This window comes from Crocodylus porosus, unplaced genomic scaffold (assembly GCF_001723895.1).
Source record: "Crocodylus porosus isolate Cpor-Errol unplaced genomic scaffold, CroPor_comp1, whole genome shotgun sequence".
In the NCBI taxonomy this organism is placed as follows: domain Eukaryota; kingdom Metazoa; phylum Chordata; order Crocodylia; family Crocodylidae; genus Crocodylus; species Crocodylus porosus.
Window position 1 is genome coordinate 119,785,913 of NW_017728886.1, and position 23,423 is coordinate 119,809,335.

The 23,423-nt window shown below is 41.1% G+C and overlaps 1 protein-coding gene across 1 annotated transcript in view; it reads right to left on the bottom strand.

The window, feature by feature from the left end:
• Window positions 1-15,474: 15,474 nt before the first annotated feature.
• ABCA13 (ATP binding cassette subfamily A member 13) overlaps window positions 15,475-23,423 on the bottom strand; it is a 368,570-nt gene continuing 360,621 nt past the window's right edge. The window contains 3 exon segments of the mRNA XM_019537509.1: window positions 15,475-16,821; window positions 19,450-19,587; window positions 21,409-21,514. Of these exon segments, the coding sequence (XP_019393054.1) occupies window positions 16,732-16,821; window positions 19,450-19,587; window positions 21,409-21,514 (334 nt within the window). The 3' untranslated portion in view covers window positions 15,475-16,731.

Below are 23,423 nucleotides of genomic sequence, written 5' to 3' on the forward strand. Positions count from 1 at the left end.
GGACTTGATGATCTGCTCAGGTTCCTTCCGACCCTACTAACTATGAAACTATAAACTCCTGACCAGAGTATGCACATTTTTTCTCTTTTCTACAACAACTGTCTTTCCAAATTAGTGGAACAGGCACTGGAGTTCATATGGATCAAAAGCAAGCAGGTGGTGCAGGAAAGTGCAGCTGCAGCAAGGAGGAAGTTGATCATGTTGCTGACAGTCTATGACAAGAGAAAGACTGGTCTACTTTTTATGGGTACACCAGAGAGGAAACAGGGTGCAGAGTCGCATCCAACTTCACCCTTAAAGGAGACAGCTATATATGAGGTGTCTCTTTTCTCAAGCTGAGGGTGCTACAAATTCCAATAGAAGTATCTCAGCAGGCAGCAGGGTGACCCAAGCCCTTCTGTGCCAGCTAACACTTAAGTGCTTGGAGGAGTTTGTAGCAAGTTACCACCACTGTGCATATGTCCTGAACTCTCCTTAAGGCATAGCCTCAGAATGCGGAGTTTCCATCCAGCACCACTCAAGACAGGTCACCTCTCTAGCCTCAATGCTTCACTGCCTTTCGGAGCAATTATTTGGTCTGATACATTTGCTTCACTTAAAAATCCTCAGTTCCTGGATGATTGAAAGCCAATTTAAGGCCAACTTTGCTAGGCAAAGTTCACCATACGTAGTAGTATTTCTCTCAATTTAATCTTGCCTTATTCCTCATCTACTTTTATGGGTATCCTAAAATGCTATTTCTAGAGTACAGAAGGAAGCTGAGTCACAGTTGTATTTATTTGAAGTCACAGCGTTAATGATGCCAGATGACAATTAGCACTTTTGGTACAAGGAGAGGGATATTCACAACTCATTGCACACAAGATGTGTACACATTAGTCTCAGTAGGATTTACGTGTTAGTTCCCTGTGCACTGAGATGAGAACATCGCCTAAAACATCTTTAGCTTTCCAAGGCTAAAATCAGGTTGTTTTTTCCCCCTCAAAACACATGGAAATAGTCTAATCTAGTTATGCATAACATCTGTTTGTAGGCACAGAATCAGATCTATGAATATTACAGAGCACTAGTCCATTTGGTCACAATTAATTACCATAATTTAATAATACCTGCTATTTATACAGTGTGAAACACCTGCAGGAAATATTCTGTAACATATAATAATGATCAGTGTATCATCTTTATTTTTTTTCTTCTGTTTAAAGCAATTTTTCTAGCAGAGAAAGATTTAGGTCAGCTTACATAGTTTATGGCTAACAACTAGTTCAACTGAAAATTTTCCATGGGATGCATATGTTGTTGGCAGGTTAACATTTGCCCAAAGGGGCCTCTGATGAAATGAGGATTTCAGTTTCTATCACTGCCAGTCCCATAACCTTAACCTTCATAACCATGCACTCAAAATATTCACAGTAATGAAAACAAATAGTACTGCCACCACCCCAAAAAATCAACAGTAATAGAGACCATGAAGCTGAGCAGTGGAAATATTCCAGTCTTGAACTCTTTTGAGACATCACTTTAGGCTTTTGTTTTCAAATGTCATTAGTGGCTTTCTGTTGAGCACCTGCTTTGTACACTGAATCTGTACTGTTAAAGGATTCCAGCTTTGACCTCATGCTCTTTTCTGAGAATTTTACATTCTTGCTCCCTCTGGTATTCTGCAAAATCACATACAAATATCCCTACCTATTCCTTTCCAGGACATTTTTTTCAGCACTTCTCATCACATGTAGCAAACAAAGTTACTTAATAATAAAAAGACACTGTGCCAGACTTCCTTACGACAGAACTTTGATATATAAATACTTTTACCTCTCTTTGGCATGAATGCCAGATAATTCATAGATTCAATACTTTGGTGAAGGGAGGACCCCTCCCCATCCCTTTAAATCAGTCAAAAGAAAGCTAAATGCCTACAGCTTATGTTTGCCAAATAATGCAATATCAGAATCTGGAAGAGGCATGCCCCGTGTGACATACTGAAAACAGCTGTTACAAGTTTCCCTCGCTTTACGTGGGTTCTGTATGTGCAAATTTGCTTTTATGAGATGACCCTTTTTATACCAAAAATTCGTTGTACGTGAGGTAAATTCACTCTTATGCGATCAGCGTGGTGGAAGCCTGCAGTCAGCTGTTTTGTGCGGTGCACTGTGGGAGTGACATGCACCAAAATATAGTCTCTTGTGCGGATCTGTGCTCCTCACTCGTTGTCTGCAACACGTGTTTCTGAACTTGCCATTCCCATTATGGCTTCTAAGTGTCCCACTAGCTTATCTCCTACCCCTCTCCCTGGTCCATCAATGAAGTGCAAGAGAACTTCACTAACATGAACACCTTTCACCGCCCTCTCTTCACACCAACTAAACATTCACCACCACCCTGTGCTTGTGTGTACTGTCTGCTGTTGGCGAGTACCAAAATTGTCTTGTAAAAGTGGTAGAAGTGGGTCTGGGGGTCAGTACAATCAAGGTCTTGGAACATATTCCCATTCATTACATTGTAAAGTGGGTTCCCTTTATGTGAATTTGAGTTATCCACCATATTCCAGGAATGCCTGTACAGCATAAAGTGAGAGAAACCTACAATTCCACATGGCCAAAGATACTAGCTTCTCACATAAACCAAAACATCAACATAAAAATCAACTAACTTCTCACATAAACCAAAAAGTTCAAAAGCGGGAGTTCAGCTTCATCCAGATTACTCATTCATATCAGTGCCTCCATGTGCACATACACAAGTGATGGCCATTAACTTCTAAGACACAAGCTCCTCATTTTAAGATTAAAGACATAAACATCACTCTACTAGTCATTATCCTTAACATGTAGAGATGTTTTCAAGTCAAGAACTAGAAGCTGGGACTCACCAAGTAACAAATTCCTGACAGATGCAATTAGCTGCAATGGAGAAAAGTGCTAAGCAACATCACACTTTTCTCAAAGTTGCAGTTAACTTTTTCTCAAAATTTCACTTAAATAATGTAAAATATAATGATGCAATACAGTTGCATAAAAACATTCATAAATCTAAAAATGCAAAGTTAGCATAACTGGTACAATGAGGTCTGTTAGATATTCCAGTCGCTCTGAAACAACACTGCACAGGGTTGGTGACTACAAACTGTTCCCATTCACATCTCAGCAGGGTGCAGCATACTCTTAAGGGAGCATATCAACATGATTAACTAGCTCACTGCTGAATAAATGTGCAGAAGAGCAGGAATGGTCATATTGTAAATATCTGCACAATGTGGTATGTCTCCCATCTCATTCTGCTGCAAATGTGGATAGAACCTGGGCTGTACACAAAGCATGGGAAAGTAACAGCACTTGCCATTACCCAATCTAGTGGTTCTCAACCCTTTTAGGCTCAAGACACCCTTTGGAAAGTGCTAGTTCTTAGCTTTCACTCATTTTTTCACTACAGAAAAATAACAGAGCAATTATTTTGTTGACAAACTCAGAAAGACCATGACAAGGACAGAATGTTTTTAACACTGTGGATTCCTATTTGAAATCTTTGGATTTAACTTATGAATCATCTTCCGACACCTAACGTTACATGACAATCCAGCTGAGAATCCCTGATCCAATCAAATGCCTGTAGCTAGTCAAAGAAATACTGCATGGTGAACCCATGAAGGACCAATTTCCCTTCTTAGTTAAATCAGTGCAATGTGGTCCCTGCTCAACCTCCTCCCTCCCCCTGAAAACATCTGTAAGATTGAAGAAGGGAGAATCTTTAGGTTCAGTAGCCTTCAAAAGTTAGGTAATTGTCCAAGTCATCATGTTTTCTGTGATGTTGGTAAAGCATTCTTGGTCTAAAAGATGTAGATTTAGCAGGATTTTTTTTTCTGTTTTGACTGTAATTACTGTACCAAACTCACCAAAGGCAATTTTCTTCTTAACAGGCAAGCAGTCTTTCAAATGCATGTGCATAGCCCACCCACGACATCCAATCATTATGACATATTCCTTTGGGATTTGTCACAGGGCAAAATTCTGCTTTCTACACCCTTGGGTTCAGCTTCCATTGACTGCACCATGAGTTTTGCCTGTTTCTTGGAAGTAGCTAGATATAATCCTGAGTAATATCTAAAAGGAGTCATTAGAATCCACTGTCAAATATGCAGCAGTTTCATAAAGATGTTGCCGCCTGTTGAATTATGGACCGCTGAATTAGTCTTTTTTGATATATCATTTCATAACATTTTAAAGGTCCAACGTACAATCTCTCAATAGCCAAACAAGGTCATATCTCCCCCACCCCCTTCCTTGCCAAATCAATTTTGTTTGAAGCAGGAAAATGAATCATTCTTCCCTTCCAACCTCTCTCCTCCCCAATCTCTAATGTTTCTGGGCTTCTCAGACTCTTGTTTGGTCCTAGATCAAAGCAAGATAAAAGTGAATTAGAGATTTGTTTAATCTGCTATTCACATCTGACAAGAGATGTGCTCCCCGTTATCCAGTGCCAAATTAGTTGCTGCATTTTGTTTCACTACATTTGGGAGTAAAATGGTATACAATGTATTTGCCAAAAATAACAACATGTTATTTAAACTGGGTAAATATTTTACATGCTTTTGCAAATAAGGCAGAAAGGTCTGCACAGACAAAGGAATGGCAAGAATCAAAAGTGCATTGCATTGTGGGTGGCATGTGTGTCTTCATTCAAACTGACACAGTGACACAGAGGGTGGAGTTGTCAAGGGCAGCTAAGTGAATCGTTTTCACAGATTTCATAGACTTTCGTAGACTTTAGGGCTGGAAGGGACCTCAAAAGATCATTGAGTCCAGCCCCCCACCCAATAAATAGTTTTCATCTATTAGGTTTCAAAAAGAAATCCTCCAATTATTTTTTGCTCATAAAAATCTTTCATTAAAAATGGCCATGTCTTTTCACCCCAGTCTCTTTGTCCTTCTCCTTCTCCTTATCATCATCAATGAAGGCAGGAGAAGGAAGAAGGGAGAAAGGCAACAAAAGTGCAAGAGACAGCGGAGGCCATCTTTAGCATTTCAAACATGAGCAGTTCACCTAAGAACGTAGAAGTGAAGGCCTGTGCTGAGACACCAAGGCAGGCTATCAAGCAGATACAAGCGAAAGTACTGGCAGAGGTGTAGCTTGCCTGTACTGTGCCCTGGAAAATAAGCTCACCCTAGCAGCTGAACGATTGGCAGCTACTCCTATGCTATGTGCCACTGGTACTACTCTGCCCTCCCAGCTGCTGGAGCCAGAGCCAGAGCTACTGCAGGAAAGGTACAGGGTGTAGGACAGGATGGGGGTGAGAGATGGGCGGGTGAGGTGCCCCTTATCTCTATTGTAGTGCCACACCCCCTTTACTCCATACTTAGAGCTCATACCCCACTTGCCCAGAGTTATGCTGAGAAATGGTGACCTTTAGTTTCTTCTGACAACAGGATCAACATTCTGAGAGAAGAATTGGACTATGCGATAGATTTTCCAGCTGACAAAACTGATTAGGTCCCATTGAAAAGCCTTGCAATTTGTCAATAAGTTTTGGCATAGTTTTACATTTGGTCTTCTAATTGTCCCTGCAGGGAATCCCATAACCTTTAAGTCCTATGTGCATGCTATCCATAGCATTTGCAGAAACTAAGTGAATACAGCTTCGTGGGTCATATACACTGCCAATATATCCTCTTTTAAAATTTGTAAATCATCAAAAGTATCATTTTAATAAAATCATCTAATAAAATCTCCATGATTCATCAGTCTGCATGTGGGTGGGTATTTAGTTTTCTGTGAATGTTCAGTTTTCAACTTTTCAGTTGCATTATTTAGATCTGAGTGGAGACATAGGTCACATTACAAGTCAAGGAATAGAGTCAACACCAAAATTATACTTTGGAATAGGTTTTATGGTACAAATAATTATGCATTCAAAATTTGCTTTTGTACGCATAATGTTCTCATTCTGTTAATGTGTCAGTCTGGAAAGTGGTTCACCAAGAAATTGGTTCCACTATGACACTTTTGGAAAGCCACATACTGGCCACATCTACACATACATTAATGTGCCATAATTATGGCACATTAAATTAGTACCTGTTAAGTTAGAGCCTGTTAGTACCTAATAGCAGGTAGTAACTTAATGCACTGTAATTGGCACTACTGCACAGTACCGCCAACACACATTTTTATGTGACACTAATGCACAGTAGATTAATTCTGCACATTAGTGCATTAGCATAGTTTTCACCATGGTGCACTAATGCTCAGTAGAATTAGTCTACTGCACTTCTAGCATCTTGTGTAGATGTGCCCACAGAGATGAAAACAGTTGAAACAAATTAAGCATATTATGCTGGTTAAAGCCAATTACCTACAATTAATTTGCTGGTTGCCACAGCATCATCCAGTGAGTACCACGTAGAACTGGATGTGAAACTGAAGGGGGAGACGGGTTCAGGTAAGCTGTAAAGATTTGCAGAAGGGCAGGCAACCTTAGCAGAAGAAGTTCACTCAGACTTTGAGGTTGCTCTCAATTCGGAATATGCAAAAAAACCCCCAAAAACCCAAAAAACCAACGCATGGTATTATAAGTAGAAAAAGTGTGAAAGACTAAAAGCTTGGGAGCATGTAGTGAAAGTCAGTAACTCCCTACTAGAGAGGCCATGGTGACAGACTGCAAAAGAGACCTGCCACTGAAGGCAAGGGAGCAGAACTGACCAAAACACAGGGCCTGTAATGGAGTGACCAAGTCATAGACAGTTGGTCAGAGTGGAACACGCTTGGTCAGGGGTTACTGGTGTAAACCAAGGTCAAGCCATGGATCAGTCTGAGTCAGGGACATCAAGCCAAAGGTCAAGACAAGGTCCTGGTCAGGACAAGCAGTTTATCCAGCCTGGGAGGTATAAGACAGAAACTGGAAAGATCTGAAACAAGAACAATGAGGAATACATAAAAAAGTCCAGAGGTTCAGAGCGGACAGGTTTAGAAGTTTCAATCAGGCCAGAGGCACAGCAAGATGGGCTCAGTTCACATAGCAGTGTGGGACTTTCACCTGAAGGATGACTCAGCCTCATTGTCTCATTTCCTCCAGCTAGACCCTAGCACCAAATCCGCTCCAGCTGGGTCATGACCAGGAATGGGCAAAGTCCGGCCCAGGCTCACATAGGACTCCATTTCCCAGCAGCTCCTGCCCACGTGGCTGCAGTCAGTTTTCATGTAGACCCCAGAAGCGGTGGAGCTGTGGCAGCACGAGGCCAGGGTTTCCATGGAGACCAGCCCCAGGAGCACTGGCAGGGAGCGCAGCTGGACAGGGAGCTGATCCAGGGCTGGGATCTTGCAGCCGTGACAGCATGGTCCAGAGCTAGGGCAGAGCTGCGATCTGCTGCCTGCACACCCTGGCCCAGCTGCGCACCCTGCCAGCAATGCTGGGGCTGGTCTCCATGGAAAATCTGGCCCCATGCTGTCACAGCACCAGTGCTCCTGGGGTCTCCATAGAAACCAGCTGCAGTAAAGCAGACAGGGGCTAAGGTGAAATGAAGTCTGGTCACCAGCCGGATCTGCCACCTTGCTCATGCCTCGGCTTGACTCATTACATGTTCAGCCAAATTCTCTGGGAGAATTTCTGATAGCGTCCTGCCACACACTAGTAACATAATTAAAGGGAGTGGGGGGAATGGGCAAGGGCTGCCTTTCAGAAGATAGGGAAGTGGATGTATAAAGGGTGTAGAAAAGCTGTAGAGAGCCCGGTGAAGGATAATGAAAAAGGTTAGGGTGCTGGGGCACATGTCTTATGAGCAGAGGCTGAGGGAACTGGGCTTATTTAGTCTGGAGAAGACTGAGGGGGGATTTGATAGCAGGCTTCAACTACCTGAAGGGGGATTCCAAAGAGCTAGACTGTTCTCAGTGGTGGCAGATAACAGAACATGGAACAATGGTCTCAGGTTGTAGCAAGGGAAATTTAGGTTAGATATTGGGGGGCGGGGAACTGTCTCACAAAGAGGGTAATAAAGCACTGGAACAGGCTATGTAGAAAGGGTGGCTGGGATGGGTCTGGTCCTGCTTTGAGCAAGGGGCTGGACTAGATCCCTTCCAACTCTAATTTTCTATAATTTCATAGAGAGAGAAAGACCTACCACAAGGGATTTTCTGATTCTTTTCAAGGTCTCATGTAACCGCTAGAAGTGACTGAAATGAGGGCTCCTGCCTTTGAATGTGCTCTCTGCAGATATCTGCTCTTAACTTCTGTGCCTGGATCCCAGACAAGTGTCAGGTGCTTGGTGTTCCTAACTCTCGCACCTGAAGCTGAGACAGGCCTGGGCATCAGTAAAATGAGAGAAGTGTGCTGAACAGTAGGGCTGTGTGAAATTTCTCCCGATGTTTCATTTTGAAGTTGTTTTGATGCATTTTGAGGTTGAAACAGCAAAATTAAAATGAAACAAAAGCCTTTGAAACAGCTTTGAAACAAAACAAAGGCACTTGAAATGTTTCAAAAGTTTCTAAATGTTTCAAGTTTCAAAGCTAGGCTTACTGGCTTCAGTGCTGGTCCCAGCCAGCAGCAGCAGCCTCCTGTCATACGGCAAGCAGATCAAGGGCTGCGGGGGCTGTGCTGGACAACTCCAGAGGTGCGGGCCCCCAGTCTGTCTTTTGGATTACAGGAGGCTGGTGCTGCCAGCACCGATCTTCCCAGCACTGGGTGGGTGAAACGAAATGGCATCAAAACAGCAAAACAGTTTTGACGAAATGAAATGGAACAGTGCTTTCAAAACAAGACAAAACTCGAAACGAAACACTGTTCCATTGAAACCTCAACATGGAAGTCAAAGCAGAACAATGCTGTTTTGCACAGCCCTACTGAACAGGTTGGAAACCTGGCAGAGTTTTCTTTTGCCCTGTCTAACCTCAAATTCTTAATAGTCTTGCTGAGATTCTGCTTCATGGAGCCAGTGGCCTATTGTTTTCATATCCTTAATGTAGTGAAGTGCAATTGCACTTGAATAACTGACAGCTTGTTAGTATTTGGAGATACTGAATGCCCCGTCCTTTGTACTTTCCTACTCTCTGTGCCTTTTGGTCAAATAAAAAGTTGCCTATTTCTAAAATCAGCTTTAAACATAGGTGTGGAGTCAGTTCTTCTCTGAACACCAGGTCATATATCTCCTTGCTTTTCCTGGGCTAAACTGGCACATACCTGCTTCCCTCTCTCTCTCCCTTACCCCAGCCCAAGGATGCCTGATTCTCACAAATTTATCTAAAGATGCCAATGAATTAAAAAGTCATGAGAGAAAAATAAAAGAAAAAACAAACAAACATTGGAGTAAATATTTCATAAGTTGAATTTCATTTAAATAATAAATGCTGAATGGGAGCTGTGCATGAGGCAGCAACCATTCAAAGGAGTAGGATTTGGACACCAAGACTGAAGGGCAAGGAGGAGAGAGCAGAATGATATCATGGAAAATAACTAGGAAAAGACAGGGTTTTTCTCCTCAGGGCCAGGCCCACTAAGCACTCACAGCTGGCAATTCTCCCTGCTCCTCCCACCTCTTGCCCCACACACAATCCGCATGCATGTAAATGAGTACACAAAGGGAGAATCAGGTTCATTGAGACCCATATGTAATCAACACATTTTGCAAAAAACAGCAACTACATTTTCTCTAAGTCAGTGGTTCTCAACCTTTTTTTTTGACTCAAGACACCCTTCCATAGCTGTTCTGAATGTAGTGGTACCCTGCTTGGGAACCATTCTTGCACTCTCTCACAGTATGTTTATAACCATTTTGTACATACTTAACCTTGTACCAGGATGGTACCTTCACTTAAATAGTGCTTCTCCTTCTCTGATATTCACACCCTTAATACATTTACAAAGAGTAATCATAGCCCCACAATACCACTTACCTGACAAAAACCTGAACCACTGCTCTAGGTCCTGCTTTGTTGACCATCAGATACATTAGTGGGGTATAAAGCTGGTACAGCAGTTGCCAGCAGCATTTTCAGGAAAGTAATGAAGAGTTGACCCTCCCTCATGTCTTTAGGGTTACCCTCCCAGCTCACCTGGCCTTTGGGGAAATTTGGTGCTTTTCTTACATACCTTGCAAAATGTCCAACCATCATTCTGCACCCAAATTCTGTTTCCTCATACTCTCCCATCATCTGAAAGAGTCAGTACTTGTGACCAAAGAGGCTAAGTGACTGACTTCTAGCATGCAATTCTGGTGGGATATACTTTGGGTGTTAGGGGGGGCTCAGTGTGAGCAAGTGTTGGTGTAACATTGCCTCTAAAACATATCACCTTGTGCCCCTTCCCCGGTCACCCCAAATATTCTATCATCTGATCCCACTTGCAGTTCCATCCACCAACTTTTCTGATTCTCTTTGCCGCCTACAGTTCTCTTACCGGCTTCATCACCCCACCTTTCCATATCATTTTCTCCTCTTATCTCATGCTCTGTTTCCATCTTGTTTCTACCACCCTCTCAGGGTTAAAATTTTCTTCCCTTTCCAAGCCAGTTCCTAAATAAAATTAATCTCTATTGTCTCTGGCCAAATTCTGTCTCTCCTGCTCAAGGTTCTAATATCAGTTTCTTTTCTGACCCTGATTTCCTCACCCACAAAGTTCAATTTACCTGATTGCTCTTTGGAGATAAAAACAGAGGGGCCTCTTGACTGGACCTGAGAAACAGGATAGTAGAATTAGGACTGCAGCTTCCTGATGGTTTGTTTGCCAGGCTAACACTTCCTACTGACTCACTAAAATGACAGTAAATCTACATACAAAAATTCTTATTGTCAACAGTGCAATAGAGCAGTATCAATGTCAATAGAGTAATAGTGACAGATCTTGGGCATGTTTCATAATCAGTCCACCCCTCAGTTCCCCATCTGTAAAACTGGGATAGCACTTTCTTTTCCCATACACTCAGCTTGTCAATTGATATGGAAAAACTTTTCAGAGAAACACTTGCCACATAGTTCAGAAAGTAAATGAGTTTCAATACTGGGTGATGACTCATTTGTACCATAACAGAAACAACAAATAATTTTTAAATTTGGGATTGATGTGGGACCTTTTCTAATGTAGATTTTACTCTGTGCTGTTGCACATATTAGAAAAATGAGGCATGGGTGGGAAATGTTGTGATTTAATTGCCTTTCTGGCTTTTCCTCCGCTAGGGAGATTTCCTGCATGAAAGAGCAAAGGACTATCAACAATAATAATTCATGCCAAGGACAAGAACCTCTGTAATTTGATTAGTTTCAGGATTCAAATACATTGTTGTATAAAGCAGTATCTGATCATTTTTCCTCTTGAACCTAGTAAGTTTTGCCCCTTTGGTTTTGAAAAAGGATATGAAAGGTATGCAAGAACTAAATGAAAAATAATATTCATTATATCTGGCATGACTGTGCTGAATTTAAAACCATGAACATCTTGGCTGCATCCACATGAGTATGTACATTTAGTTCCCCAGAGACAAGTAACAGTGGCCCACCTTGCACCATCATTACTTGTCCCCGGGGAACACCCGTGGCACATGCAATTTCGTGCACAGCAAGTTATCCCAGGTGGGGTAGGAGAGGCTGCCTTACCTGGGGTGCTGGCGGCCTCCCGGGGCTGCAGCAGCAGTAATTCTGCCAGGTGGCGCCTGGCTAGCAACTGCACCGCAGCTCTGGGCAACCTGGCTCCACTTTTGAACAGCATGCCCAGAGGTCAAAAAAAGTTGCAGGAAAAAAAAGGGAGCAGCACGTGCACGGGAAGTGCCCCCTTGCAGTGCTGAGAACACCTGAATGTGTGGTATGTGGCACTGCAGTCATGTCTGTGGCGCCACCTATGCACAGCTGCATTCATCTGGATGCGGCCCTTGTGTACAAGATTCCCCCTCCCCTTAAAATATTTACTGTAAAACAAGGCTTTTCCTACACTGTAGGTCTGCAAGATACCATTGCAGACCCACTGAAAAATTCTCTCTTAACCCCTTAACTGAACATACCAGCTACTAATTCAGTAAGGAGTTGGATCTATAGAAAATTCTTGGTGCTTTATCAACATTCTGGGGGAAAAGTTGTAACCATTTCAATTATGTGCTTAAAAACACATGCACTTGTTACTTTATTTACTTAACATTCAAAATTGAATATGATTAGCACAGGTGTATTACTGATTAGGGTTAGGAAATTGTCTCATATTTTTACATTTTAAAACAATTTTGAAACTACCAAAGATTTGAACTCAAAAGAAGTTTCAGAGGTTTTAAAAACGGAACAAAGAAAGGTGGCCTTGGATCAGTGGCCTGCTTCCCTCTAATCTCAGAAACAGATTTACTTTTGAGATAAAGCAATTATTTATAGTACTACCTATCCCATTGAAAGTAACCTTTAAAAATCAATTTAATCTGAAGTCTCATGACCTTGCAATAATACAATTTCCTTTTGCTTTCTCACCCAAACATCTTAAACTGAGATAATGTTTATCCAATATGAGTCCTAGTTATTTTATATGATAAATGCAACTGATTTTTTAATGTCAATCATTCAAAGATATGACGGTACAATTACTGCACAACTTAGTATGTCCATGAGTAATGCTAAAGAGCTCTTGATGTATTTTAATATTCCTCATACCAATAGTAATGAGCTGCTGTCTGCAAACTTCACTTTGGAATTGCACTCAGTGTTCCATAATGTCTTGTTTAACAACTAAATTAGGGGACTTTTAACTGGAGGAGGCATTGTTCTGATTTTGTTTCCTGTGGTTAATTGCTTTTTGCTTGTCTAGAATTGCATTTTCATGATTTTTCAGTACAGAATCAGAACTACTGATATGACTGAGAGTTAAATTTATGCTTTTCACTGTGAGTCCAGTATTGACAGCTATCCTTATCTGAGCATGCACTTGCTGTAGAAGTTTAAAAAAATCCTACATGTGAATATTTTAAGCCCATTATGAATATTATTTTAAAAAACGGAATTCAAGATAGTTAATATTTACATGTTTCAATAGCATGCAGAGATTGTACATCTGGGATTCCCTAACATAAACACACTGTTGTCAAATACATTTGACAATATAAATAATTCACCACTGAACATATTCAGATGCTATATAATACAAAAATATGTACTGCTTTTATTTTATAAAAGGCATTTTTAACAGCCTTATTTTGGAAACAACGTGGCATTTCTCTGGACTACTTGATTTATGTTTAAAAAATGGAAGTTACGAAATATATTCAAATACATCTGATGACAAAGAAATGTGTCATCTTAAAGTCTTAGGTAATAGCACCTTTGTTCTCTAAATCATCATATAATTAATGATATATAGGGTATAATATACTATATATGCCCTGTAAGCCATAATAATATCCATGCTTGAGTATATCTATACCTGTTTTACTCTGCTAAAGTGCAAGTAATATTAGTATCTGATTCAACCTATGCTGGTATTGGCAGGGGTCAATTTCTTATGTCATTTGACACTGGAGCTTTTCAACAGATGTAAGACTTTGCTTCCCCGTTTCCACTTCAACCTTTCAACCATTCACTCATTTTTAATTTACAATTTAATTCCAGTTCTATCCTTCAGAGTAAAGGGCACATTGTCAGGAAGACAGAGAAATCTCTAGTGCAAACATGAAGCTTTCCTAATGGAACTCATGGAACAGAAAGTTACAATTATTGTGTAAAATTTTTGGTTCTTTGATTCAAAATCCAAAACTGTTCAAATGCATATTCCTGAATTCAGTGACTCTTTCAACATTAAGATTTGAGTTGAACTTTTCTGCAGAGACTCAAGGAATAGATTTTTTTTTTAATTAAAGAAAAAAAACACTTCAAAGACTAGACTAGAGACTTATGTACTTGTCGAGTGCAGCAATTCGAAGATTGGGATTCTGTCCTCTGAGACAGAATCCAGTATGCTGGAACTCAATTAGATTTTGACCTTCTTCAACCATAAAGAACAGGCAAAAAGACATTGTTTGCTACTTGCTTAAATTAAATTGGGTCCCTTAAGAAACAGATGAAGAGATTCCAAGATGAGAAGTATTTTTAACAGAATTGTATTCAACTGCCAGTGTAAAATACAACTTATTTACTTTATTACCTCATTACACTAATAAAATGTCATATTTGAATCAGAAAAATAATACTTAATTAATGACACTGGCAGAGCTCCCCAACTGATCATTCACTAAACTTCATTTATTCAGTCTCTCCATACTGAATCCTTGTGCTCTAAATCTTCCTTTGTTCTTCATAGGCTGCAACACTGACCCTTTCCTTGACCTCTTGGGCACACTTCTGAGGTACAGGCTCTGTATGTGTTTTTCCTTCACCTAGCTGGGACTTTGTAGCCCCAGAACCTGCGCTGATCTACCCAAATACTCCATTTACTGAAGTACCCCCTTTCTCAGAGCTCTGAGTCTTACAGACAGAAGTTACAGAAGTCTCTCTGTTTTGAAACATCTTCATCTGACCCCTCATACAATGAGGGTTCAGATTTTCATCCAATCGGCCATTTTTAAGATGTCTGCAATTGTGCACCTGTGTTTGGTCATGGCTATAGCTCGCTTTCTGTGGCCAAATTGGGCACATATTGTCACTTCTGTCCGTGCCCTCAAGAACTCTGTATTTACAGCTCATCTCCTGAGACTTATGCAGTAGTGAAGGCAAACAAACACAGATACTTTGGAAGGTTCCCCAAACACCAAACACTTTACTTCCATTAGCAAAAGCAGCATAGCATTTAGGGTAAAGAGTATGAATATTTATTCACCATTCCCTAACCTTTGTTGTAGCTCAGGGATGTCTCAGGAGTTCTGGGTCCCGGACTAGCACGTGGCTTCTCTGTCCCTCTCTAGTCTCATATAGCCAGTTTTCCTCTTCTTGCCTGGCCCTGCAGTTAAGCAAACCCCCTTTACTATGAAGACACACCCTTCCGCTCTGCCCAAACCTCCAAGTTACTCTAATGCCTCCTCTCCTGCCCACTCCCATGCAACTTTCTCAGGTCCTGTGCTAAAAAGCAAGCACTGACAGACATATTGTATTCTGCTCTCCCAGCTCCAGCCCCATGTAGAGTCTGGAAAAAAAATGGTTTTAGTGAGAATGTGACCTTAACAATTAACCCAGGTCTTTGCACTGGAATGGGAATAACCAGTGCATTAATGCATTCTATTGCCCCATGTCTGGAAGACACATGGCACAGTCCTGACTCCAAATTAACTATGACATGCAGTGGTAATCTCAACCAGAAGCTGTATGTAGCCATATTCCCCCAAACAATTAAAATTAACTTTTCAGGATGTCACATAAAGAATAACCTCTTCAGAAAGGACAAGACCATGCTGTCAAAGTGGGAAACATGAGTTCTAACTTTAAAAGACAAATTATTAGGTTCCAAAAACACATCTCTCAGTGTGAGACTTGAGCCCTTCTGTGTTGGCTTGAAAATCCTATCAGATACCAGCATAACCTTTTAAAATTACATCCTGGAACAGCTCGGCATTGGCACAGGAACATTGAAACACTGAGTGCATCTGATCAGATCCTTTTATCTCAATATGTACAATTTAATTTTCACAGAAACTGTACCACAGAAATATTTTTCTATTAAGTTACAATGTTCTGTGATTTCAACTATCAGTTAATGCAGACTAATAAAAGTAGTAAAAACAACTTTCACACAGTTCCCAAAGGACTTGATTTTAAAAGAAAGCTTAGAGTTCCCCCCCCAGGAAATTCTAAACTTTTTTCCAGCCTCAAAACAGCAACAATATGAGGAAGAAGCATGAAAGCAGCTCAGTTTTTATTCATTAAAAGACTTCACTTCAGCAGCTTGGTGGCTTCATTGAAGGCTGTAGTTTGACCATTTACAAAAAAGCTTAAATCAGCATAAATTTAATACAAAGTTTATTGATTTGTGTGTATGCTTATCTCATTTACTTTTAATATATCATTCAAACCTATTTTCACATTCTCTTAGAAAAAGAAGAAAACAGTAATTTCTAAAAGCTAACAAAAACAAAGTAGGTCATTATTAAAGATATATTCAGAATTCCTAAAGAAGCAGACCATGGGTACAAGGGAGAATTTATTGTCATGTATGATTTATCAAATCTTGCTAAATTAACATAGCCGTGAGGCAAAGTAGTATACTAATACCCTTTTAAACATAAATCCCTTATGAAATATAGTGCCTCTTTTATACAATAATACTAATTTAACTTGTCACAACACAGAATTGAATTAATGGAAAAGTCAAAAGGCTCTCATTTGTGTTATTAGATACAAATATTGTATGATAGCATGGCTGTTCCCAATATCCAATGGGTTTTTCCTCCACTGTAACCCCCCCGATGTTTAAATGTGCATGTAATAGAAAATTATTGTAGTCAAATTAATATAGATTCACCAAAAAGATCCAGCTATAGACTGACATTTCCACATCAGCCCTTTTGCTATGTTATATATTTACGTTAATTAGGCAAAACAGACTCTTCTTTGATAAAGTCCAGCTTATTAAAAAACACCCAAAGAGAACAATTTGGGGTTTTTTCTTTCTTTTTTTGGCATGCATACATTTACTAATCATTCTTACTACTAAGTGGTGCTACCTCTGACTTTGGCCTCTAAAATTGAAAGCTTCCCTCCTCCCCACCCCAGCCTCCCACACACAGCTTGGCTCTGTCCAGTTGAAAAATGTTATTGCTTATAAAAGATACTGCTGGATTATGTCCTGCTCAGAGCCTAGACTGGCAGACAGTAATGATGACTGGTGGAAGAGTCTTGTGCAGAACGAGAGGTTTCCTGCTGGTGTTTAGCAAAATTAAGAAATACCTGCAAGACACAACAAATCAGGGCTTATGCAACAGTGGAAACATTAGCTGGAATGTTTTTATATATCTTCGTGATCTTTTCCTCAGGTCATGTTTAAAGACATGTTCTAAAACAAAAGTTGTGTTTTGATATTGATGGAAACCCTTCAGTTTATCAAGTTATAGATACTATACGAACATTTTTTTACCGTTAATCATGTTGGAGTTTGCTTATATTTAACGAACACAAACTAAGGAAAAAAATAGATCAGGAGTTTCTCATCCTACTCCTGTGTAACTCTATAATGTCAGATGACAGCCCATATATTTAAAGAAGAAAATTATATGCCCAGGCCCTTGCATGACATACAAACATGTTATCACACAGTAAAAAAAGATGGGGATTGTAGCACATCAGCTTCCCCACAGTGGCCACTGATACTCATCATTGCATCCAACAGTAAATGTGAGTAATGCACAGTAGCCTATTCATTGTCAAGGGGTTTCATTTACTGTGGGTCAGGCGCTTGCACATGGGTACTTACTGTGGAGAAGCTGAAAAGCATCAAGTCCTTGACCTCATTTACATCTTTGTAACTTGCTCAGGTGCCCATGCCCTGACCCTGAATAGAGTAAAATGGTCTGGGGGCTCATCTATGTGATTTTCCAATGACGGTCTGATTCAGCCGTAACTGAACCCTCTTATTTCATGTTGCCTCCATTTATATGAAATGTATGGGGTTTGGAACCATGCAAATCTTTGAATTGTGGTGATTCTTCGTTCAAATAAGCATATTCACAGTCAAATATGATCAGCCAATAACAAGAGTTCGTTACTCAGAAGTACTGTTTTCCTTTTTGAAGCTTTTACACATTCAGTCAATGAGCTGAATAATGCTAGGTGACTGAAGTGATTAATTGTTCACCATCAAGAATGAAGAATAAACAAGCTGGAGCAAATAGTTAATGAACAGTCTGCAGCATGAAATTTGTTTGCATAAACTGGTTAATCAATAGCTAAAGTACAAGTAGCTTCATGAATGATTTGCACATGAGGAAAGGCACTAAATTTACACCAAACATCAAAAAACAGTTAATATATTAGCCAGTTCTGCTTCTTACTATTTTCATAACACATGAGAAGTTATACATGAACAAGTTCTAGCACATCAATAGCACCCAGGAATTTCAACACCACCCCTATATTATACTCTTGTCAATCTGTATGTTTCTAAAGTGCCTCCCACTGTGACATGTAGATTGCAAATGCCAACAAACTGCATACCTGATTCAAAGAAAAAAATACCAACCATCTGAGCTAAAGGAAAATCTCCTTTAATTACAAGGCAATTATGCTTTACTACAGACACTAGACCAGCTCTACATAAGCCTTATACCACAGGCAAGCAAGATATGGCCTGCCAGGCCGTTCTATCTGGCCAATGGGGCCCCTAAAAATTTTAGAAAATTAATATTAATCTTCTCCTGGCTGCCTATTGAAGATCACAGGAGCCAGGGGCAGTAGGACCCAGGAGGTGCTGGCAGTACGCAGCAGCAAGTCTGACCTGGCCCTGCCCCACCCCCAGCCCCTGCAACCAGAAGCCTCTGCCTGCCACCACTTTCACTACTTTCCTGCATGCCCACCTGCCATCTCCAGCACCACACGGCCCCCAGCTGCATCACTGGACCAGGGGAGCATGGAGCCCATGCCAGTACCCCAGGGCCAGGAGCAGGAGGTGGGATGTGTGTGTCCTTACAATGAGGGAGAGGGAGAGAGAAAACAGAGCAATGAGGGAACAGAAAGTGTATGTGTGCATGTGCAATGAGGGAGGCAGAGAGAGAGAGAGAAAGTACGTGCATGTGGCACAGTGGTGTGAGTATATGTGTGTGTTCATAGGGCGAGTCCCACGTGCGTACCCCATCATACACATGCACCCACACCCCTCTTGCACTGCCAAACACACAGATCCCACACCCACACACTCCATCCACCCTCTCCCCCACACATAGCTCCCCACAAACTCCATACCTACCCACATCCCACATATCCACACACATACCCACATGCTCCCTCATCCCACACCCACACCTCTCCATCCCCACAAAGCCCCCCCACACACCCACAATCTCCCCCACACCTCACAAACCCACACACCCACAGCCCCCCACAAACCTATACCCAACCCCACACAATATACGAGAGTAAGATTTCATTTTAAGATATTGTGCAGTCACCTCTATGTGCACTAAACAAATGCATGCAAATCAAGACAAAAATATTTTTTGAAATCAAATTAATGAATGTTGTAGATGTTCATTTTTTAGAATATAATTCGGTATTTTTCTGGTTCTGAGATGACAAAACCCCTTGCTGAAAGGAGTACTTCTGGGGGCAAGGGGAGGACTTCTGGTGGCAAAGGCTGGAGATTTGGGGGCAGGACTTCTGGTCCCAAGATGGTGACCAGGGGGCAGGGCACCTATCAAGGGGTGGGGCTGGTAGCCCTCAACAGCTTGCCAAAATTCTCGAAGGGGCCCTCTGCCTGAAATAATTGCCTGCCCCTGCCTTATACAGTAGTCTTCTATTGTATAAATAATTAAAATAGCACAGCACATTCCAAAACAGAAAGTCAACCCAGTGAAAGAACAATACCTGTTCTAAAGTAGTTTGGCCAATAGAGTAGTGTTTGATCTGGAACAAAAGTTTGTGGTTTTCCAGGACTTTGAAGAGCTCTGCTAAATAGCCCCATCTGCGCGGGACATCATACTCCAGCAAATTGAGATGCTGTCCCTAAAAAATAAACATCCATAAATATTATTGACTATTCTTGTAGCAATATATATGATATGTGCTCTGTAATATAATCCACATGGCTCAAGATCAGGGGATCAGACGTCATAAACAAGTCTACGGTTAACAGCAAATACCGATATATACTTTCTCCCCTATCTTGATTCTTTGTTTCCCGATTTAGGGATGCTCAAGCTCACCATACTGAATCCTTCTTGCCAAAGAGTTTTCAGTTACAGCACCCGCCACCACACCCATGTCAAAGTAACAGAATCCAAATGAAGAGTTACGATGTCATTGCTGTCATGTCACAAAGGCTAGGTACAGACATTCAAAAGCCCAAGGCGGATTCGAACCAACTTATGTGGGTTTCTCTAAGAGGGCTATGTTAGCTTGGGAATGAACAGAACACAAAGTTCACCCATCCATGTGAAGGGTTCATAGGCTGCCTGCAGTGAATAAGGCCAACAGCGTGGGGATACTCCTGCACACCTCCCAACATGCCAGAGACTTCTGAGGGCAGCTGAATGCATCTGAGTGGCAAGTCATCCCTGACTGGTTTTCAGGCACATGCCTCACCTCACTGCCTGTTATCTGTCAGGCAGCTGTGAGCTGAAGGCAGCCAACAAAGGGAGGTGTGCTCATTCCTGCTCACAGCAGCATGGGCATCTTTGGGCTTTGTCCAGGGTTGGGGCAGAGGAGTCTGCCCACCAGCAGGACAGAGGCAGGAGGAAGTGAGACTTGCAAGCTGTTGGGGGAGACGGTGCCAGCAGCACACCCCACATTCCTGGCCAGGTCAGGGGAGCACAGGTTGTCCCTCCATGTCCCAAATTCTGCGACAGTGTGCTAGAGCAGCTCCAGGAAGGGTTCAGAGGATATCCCCAACCTGAAGCCAGCACCAAGTTCCCAGCAGAAGTCCTTTCCCCTGCAGCTACAAAGGCATGCCTCCTCCCTGCCTCCCCCCCAAACTGCTGCCACTGCCTGTTGCAAGCTAGAGCTCTGAGGGACCCAGTCTTTCCTTCTGTAGAGTGCACCAGACCCCCCCAGACTCCCATCCCCCAGCCTATGGACACTGTATAAAGATAAAAAATACAGAGCTACAGATGGACACTCCCCCACCACATCCTGCCTGCAGCTGACAGCTTGGAGCAGCCGAGCAGGAGCCAAGTTCCAGTGCGCTTCCATGCAAGTGGGGAATGGGAGGCTAGAAAGGTGCCTGGGACGCTGGCAGATTGTAACCTAACTTGAGTTGAGAGGGGAACTGGTACAGAAGTTTGATAGAGTGGTGTAGTCTAAATGAATTAGGTCTGATACCAAATCTACCCAGGTCTTTCTTAGACTGGGTTCTGCCATTTTTAAACCAGTCTATGTGCACCAAACTTCTGTTCTGTTACAGGTTTAGACCAGTTTCTGATCGCTTAATGAAGTTTGTGTATAATGCCCGTACTTGGCCAATGTCATTGCCTCACCCAAAGCCCAGTGAAGTCACAGGAAAGAATGTCACTGATTTCACTGGATCAAGCATCAGGTTCATGCATACGTATTAGAAACTTGAACAAAAGCACAAAGGAGACTGAGGATCACAAACCAGTCACACTGCTGAGGCTGCCAAAACAGCCATGAAACTGAAGGTTACAATTTAATAATGTCAGACAAATCACTTAAAACAAATAGAATAAAACAAATCATTTCTCAAGAAAAATTGAGAAGCTGTCTAATTTATGAAAACTAACATTTTATGAGGCATTACTTGATTCTGCCACCAAGACAACTGGTCTGAACTACTATTCCAGTTAATGCACTACAGTATGTGTGACTTACCTTAAATTGTGTTCCTGGAAAATGTAACTGCAGACAGTCCAAGATAGCACTCTGGTAACTTGTTTCTTTGTTAAGCCAAACTTTGACCGAATATCCATCTCCAAACCTGAGAGTTGGGCAGAAACCCATATTTAAATACCATAAATTGGGAAGATTCAGAGTTAAATTTATTATTTTTATGTCAAGCAACATTATGGATGCCTATTATGATTTTAATGTTCTATTTACATAAAATACATATTAATTTGAACAAGGAAGAGGGTTTTTTCCTGGTTCTATAAATTGTCAGTGAAGTACAATCTCTGCTGTACTTGAAGGAGAATTTATCTGCATGGCTATATTGCTTTGAGCTGCTGAAACTCTAAAGATGATGGTCTCACCATTGTTAGTGGCACCAAATACAGAGAGGAATCCTATTAAAGCTCATTTTCTTGGTAGGAGTGATAAAATATATTGTTATAACATAGAATTTTATATCACATTTGCTGAGACCTTTTCATAGAACAGCACAAAAGTTTAACAAACATGAGTATTATCTGTATTTCACACAGGTAGGGAGCAAGGCACCTGAGTTGTTAAGCTATTTGTCAAACGTCACACTAAGTAAAAGTAATTAGGAATATCCTAAATCTCCTGCTTTAGCTAACACTGCCAAGCTCTTAGACCAACATAGACCAACCTAAAGATTTTTTTTTAATTTGAACTCTTCTGATAATTATGGAGATTATCAAGTACTAAAGTACTGATTATCAAGTATAGCCAAGTACTGAAAATCTTAACTAAAGCATGACTTTTTTATTAACTATTTTCTTTCTGAGTATATCATGTAGTGTTAAATTTATTCCCCAAATGCTATAATGGCACTTATCTTACCTTGCGTGTTATGGTAAGTTACTTTTGCGATACCATACACTTGCAGGTTTATGGACAAGTGCTTTTCTTGGCCTGCTCTAGAATAATGTGCACAATCTAGATTTAAACCTCTCAAACTTTTCCTAGGATTTGGTAATAAAGCAACATGCACCAGGCAGTGTGTTACATAAACAGAAATCTTTTTTCTTCCCCACTTCAGCATATCTGTTCACACAGAGATCCTAATTCAGCAAGGTTCCTCCTACACCCAAGATATTCTTTCACAAGCAAATCAATCTTCTGCCTGTCTTATGTAAATAGCTTGCTCAAGTGAAACAGCCTAAACGCACTGTTGTGTTTAGTCTCTTATATCAATTATATCAAGGTGGGATGTGTCAGCCAAATGCTGCTGAAACAGTAAGAGTAGACTGTGTTATTTGTTCTGGACCTCAGAACATCAGAACTCTCCCTTTGTACATTACATGTGTTTAAGTTTCTAAGGGATCTGACAGATCTTGCCGTTTTAACTAGCAAACAAAAATAAAATGTCCAGACTCTGTCAGTATCACCCATTACTGCACAGTACTGGTGTAATTTGACCTTCTCAGGCAGTATCCCATATGACAGATAAATAATTGCAAGGCTTCTTCAGTCAAATGCCTATTTTTGCTGTGGCCTAGAGATGGTAATGTTTCCTATCTTCAAACAGTCACCTGAAGGCATAATTCTATTTCACCTACAAAATAACCGAAGTACAGTTTGCAGCCAAACTTTGAGTTACCGGGCTGAAGGGCAGGAATGCTTCTACTATGCCCCGAGGCAGCATAAACATTCTCATTATAGGAATAGGGAAATGCCTGCAAGGTGATCCCCTATAGAAAGAGACATTTACGCACTCAGCAACAGTAAGAAAATTGCTTCTATACAGCAGTCAGGTAACATGGAGTTTGTTGCAAGCTGTACTTTGGTTCTCCATTAAGTGGAACAGAATTCTGTTCTGAGCTTATGGTCCATAACTCATGGACATAACTAGAGTAAATCATTCATATGACAAAAGCACTGGGAGACAGAGTGGTGTAACAGTGTATTATCTCTCTCTCTCTCTCTCCCAGCAAATAGTGTGAGAAATGGGGCTACTAGAGCACAAGTCTTCCATGACCCAG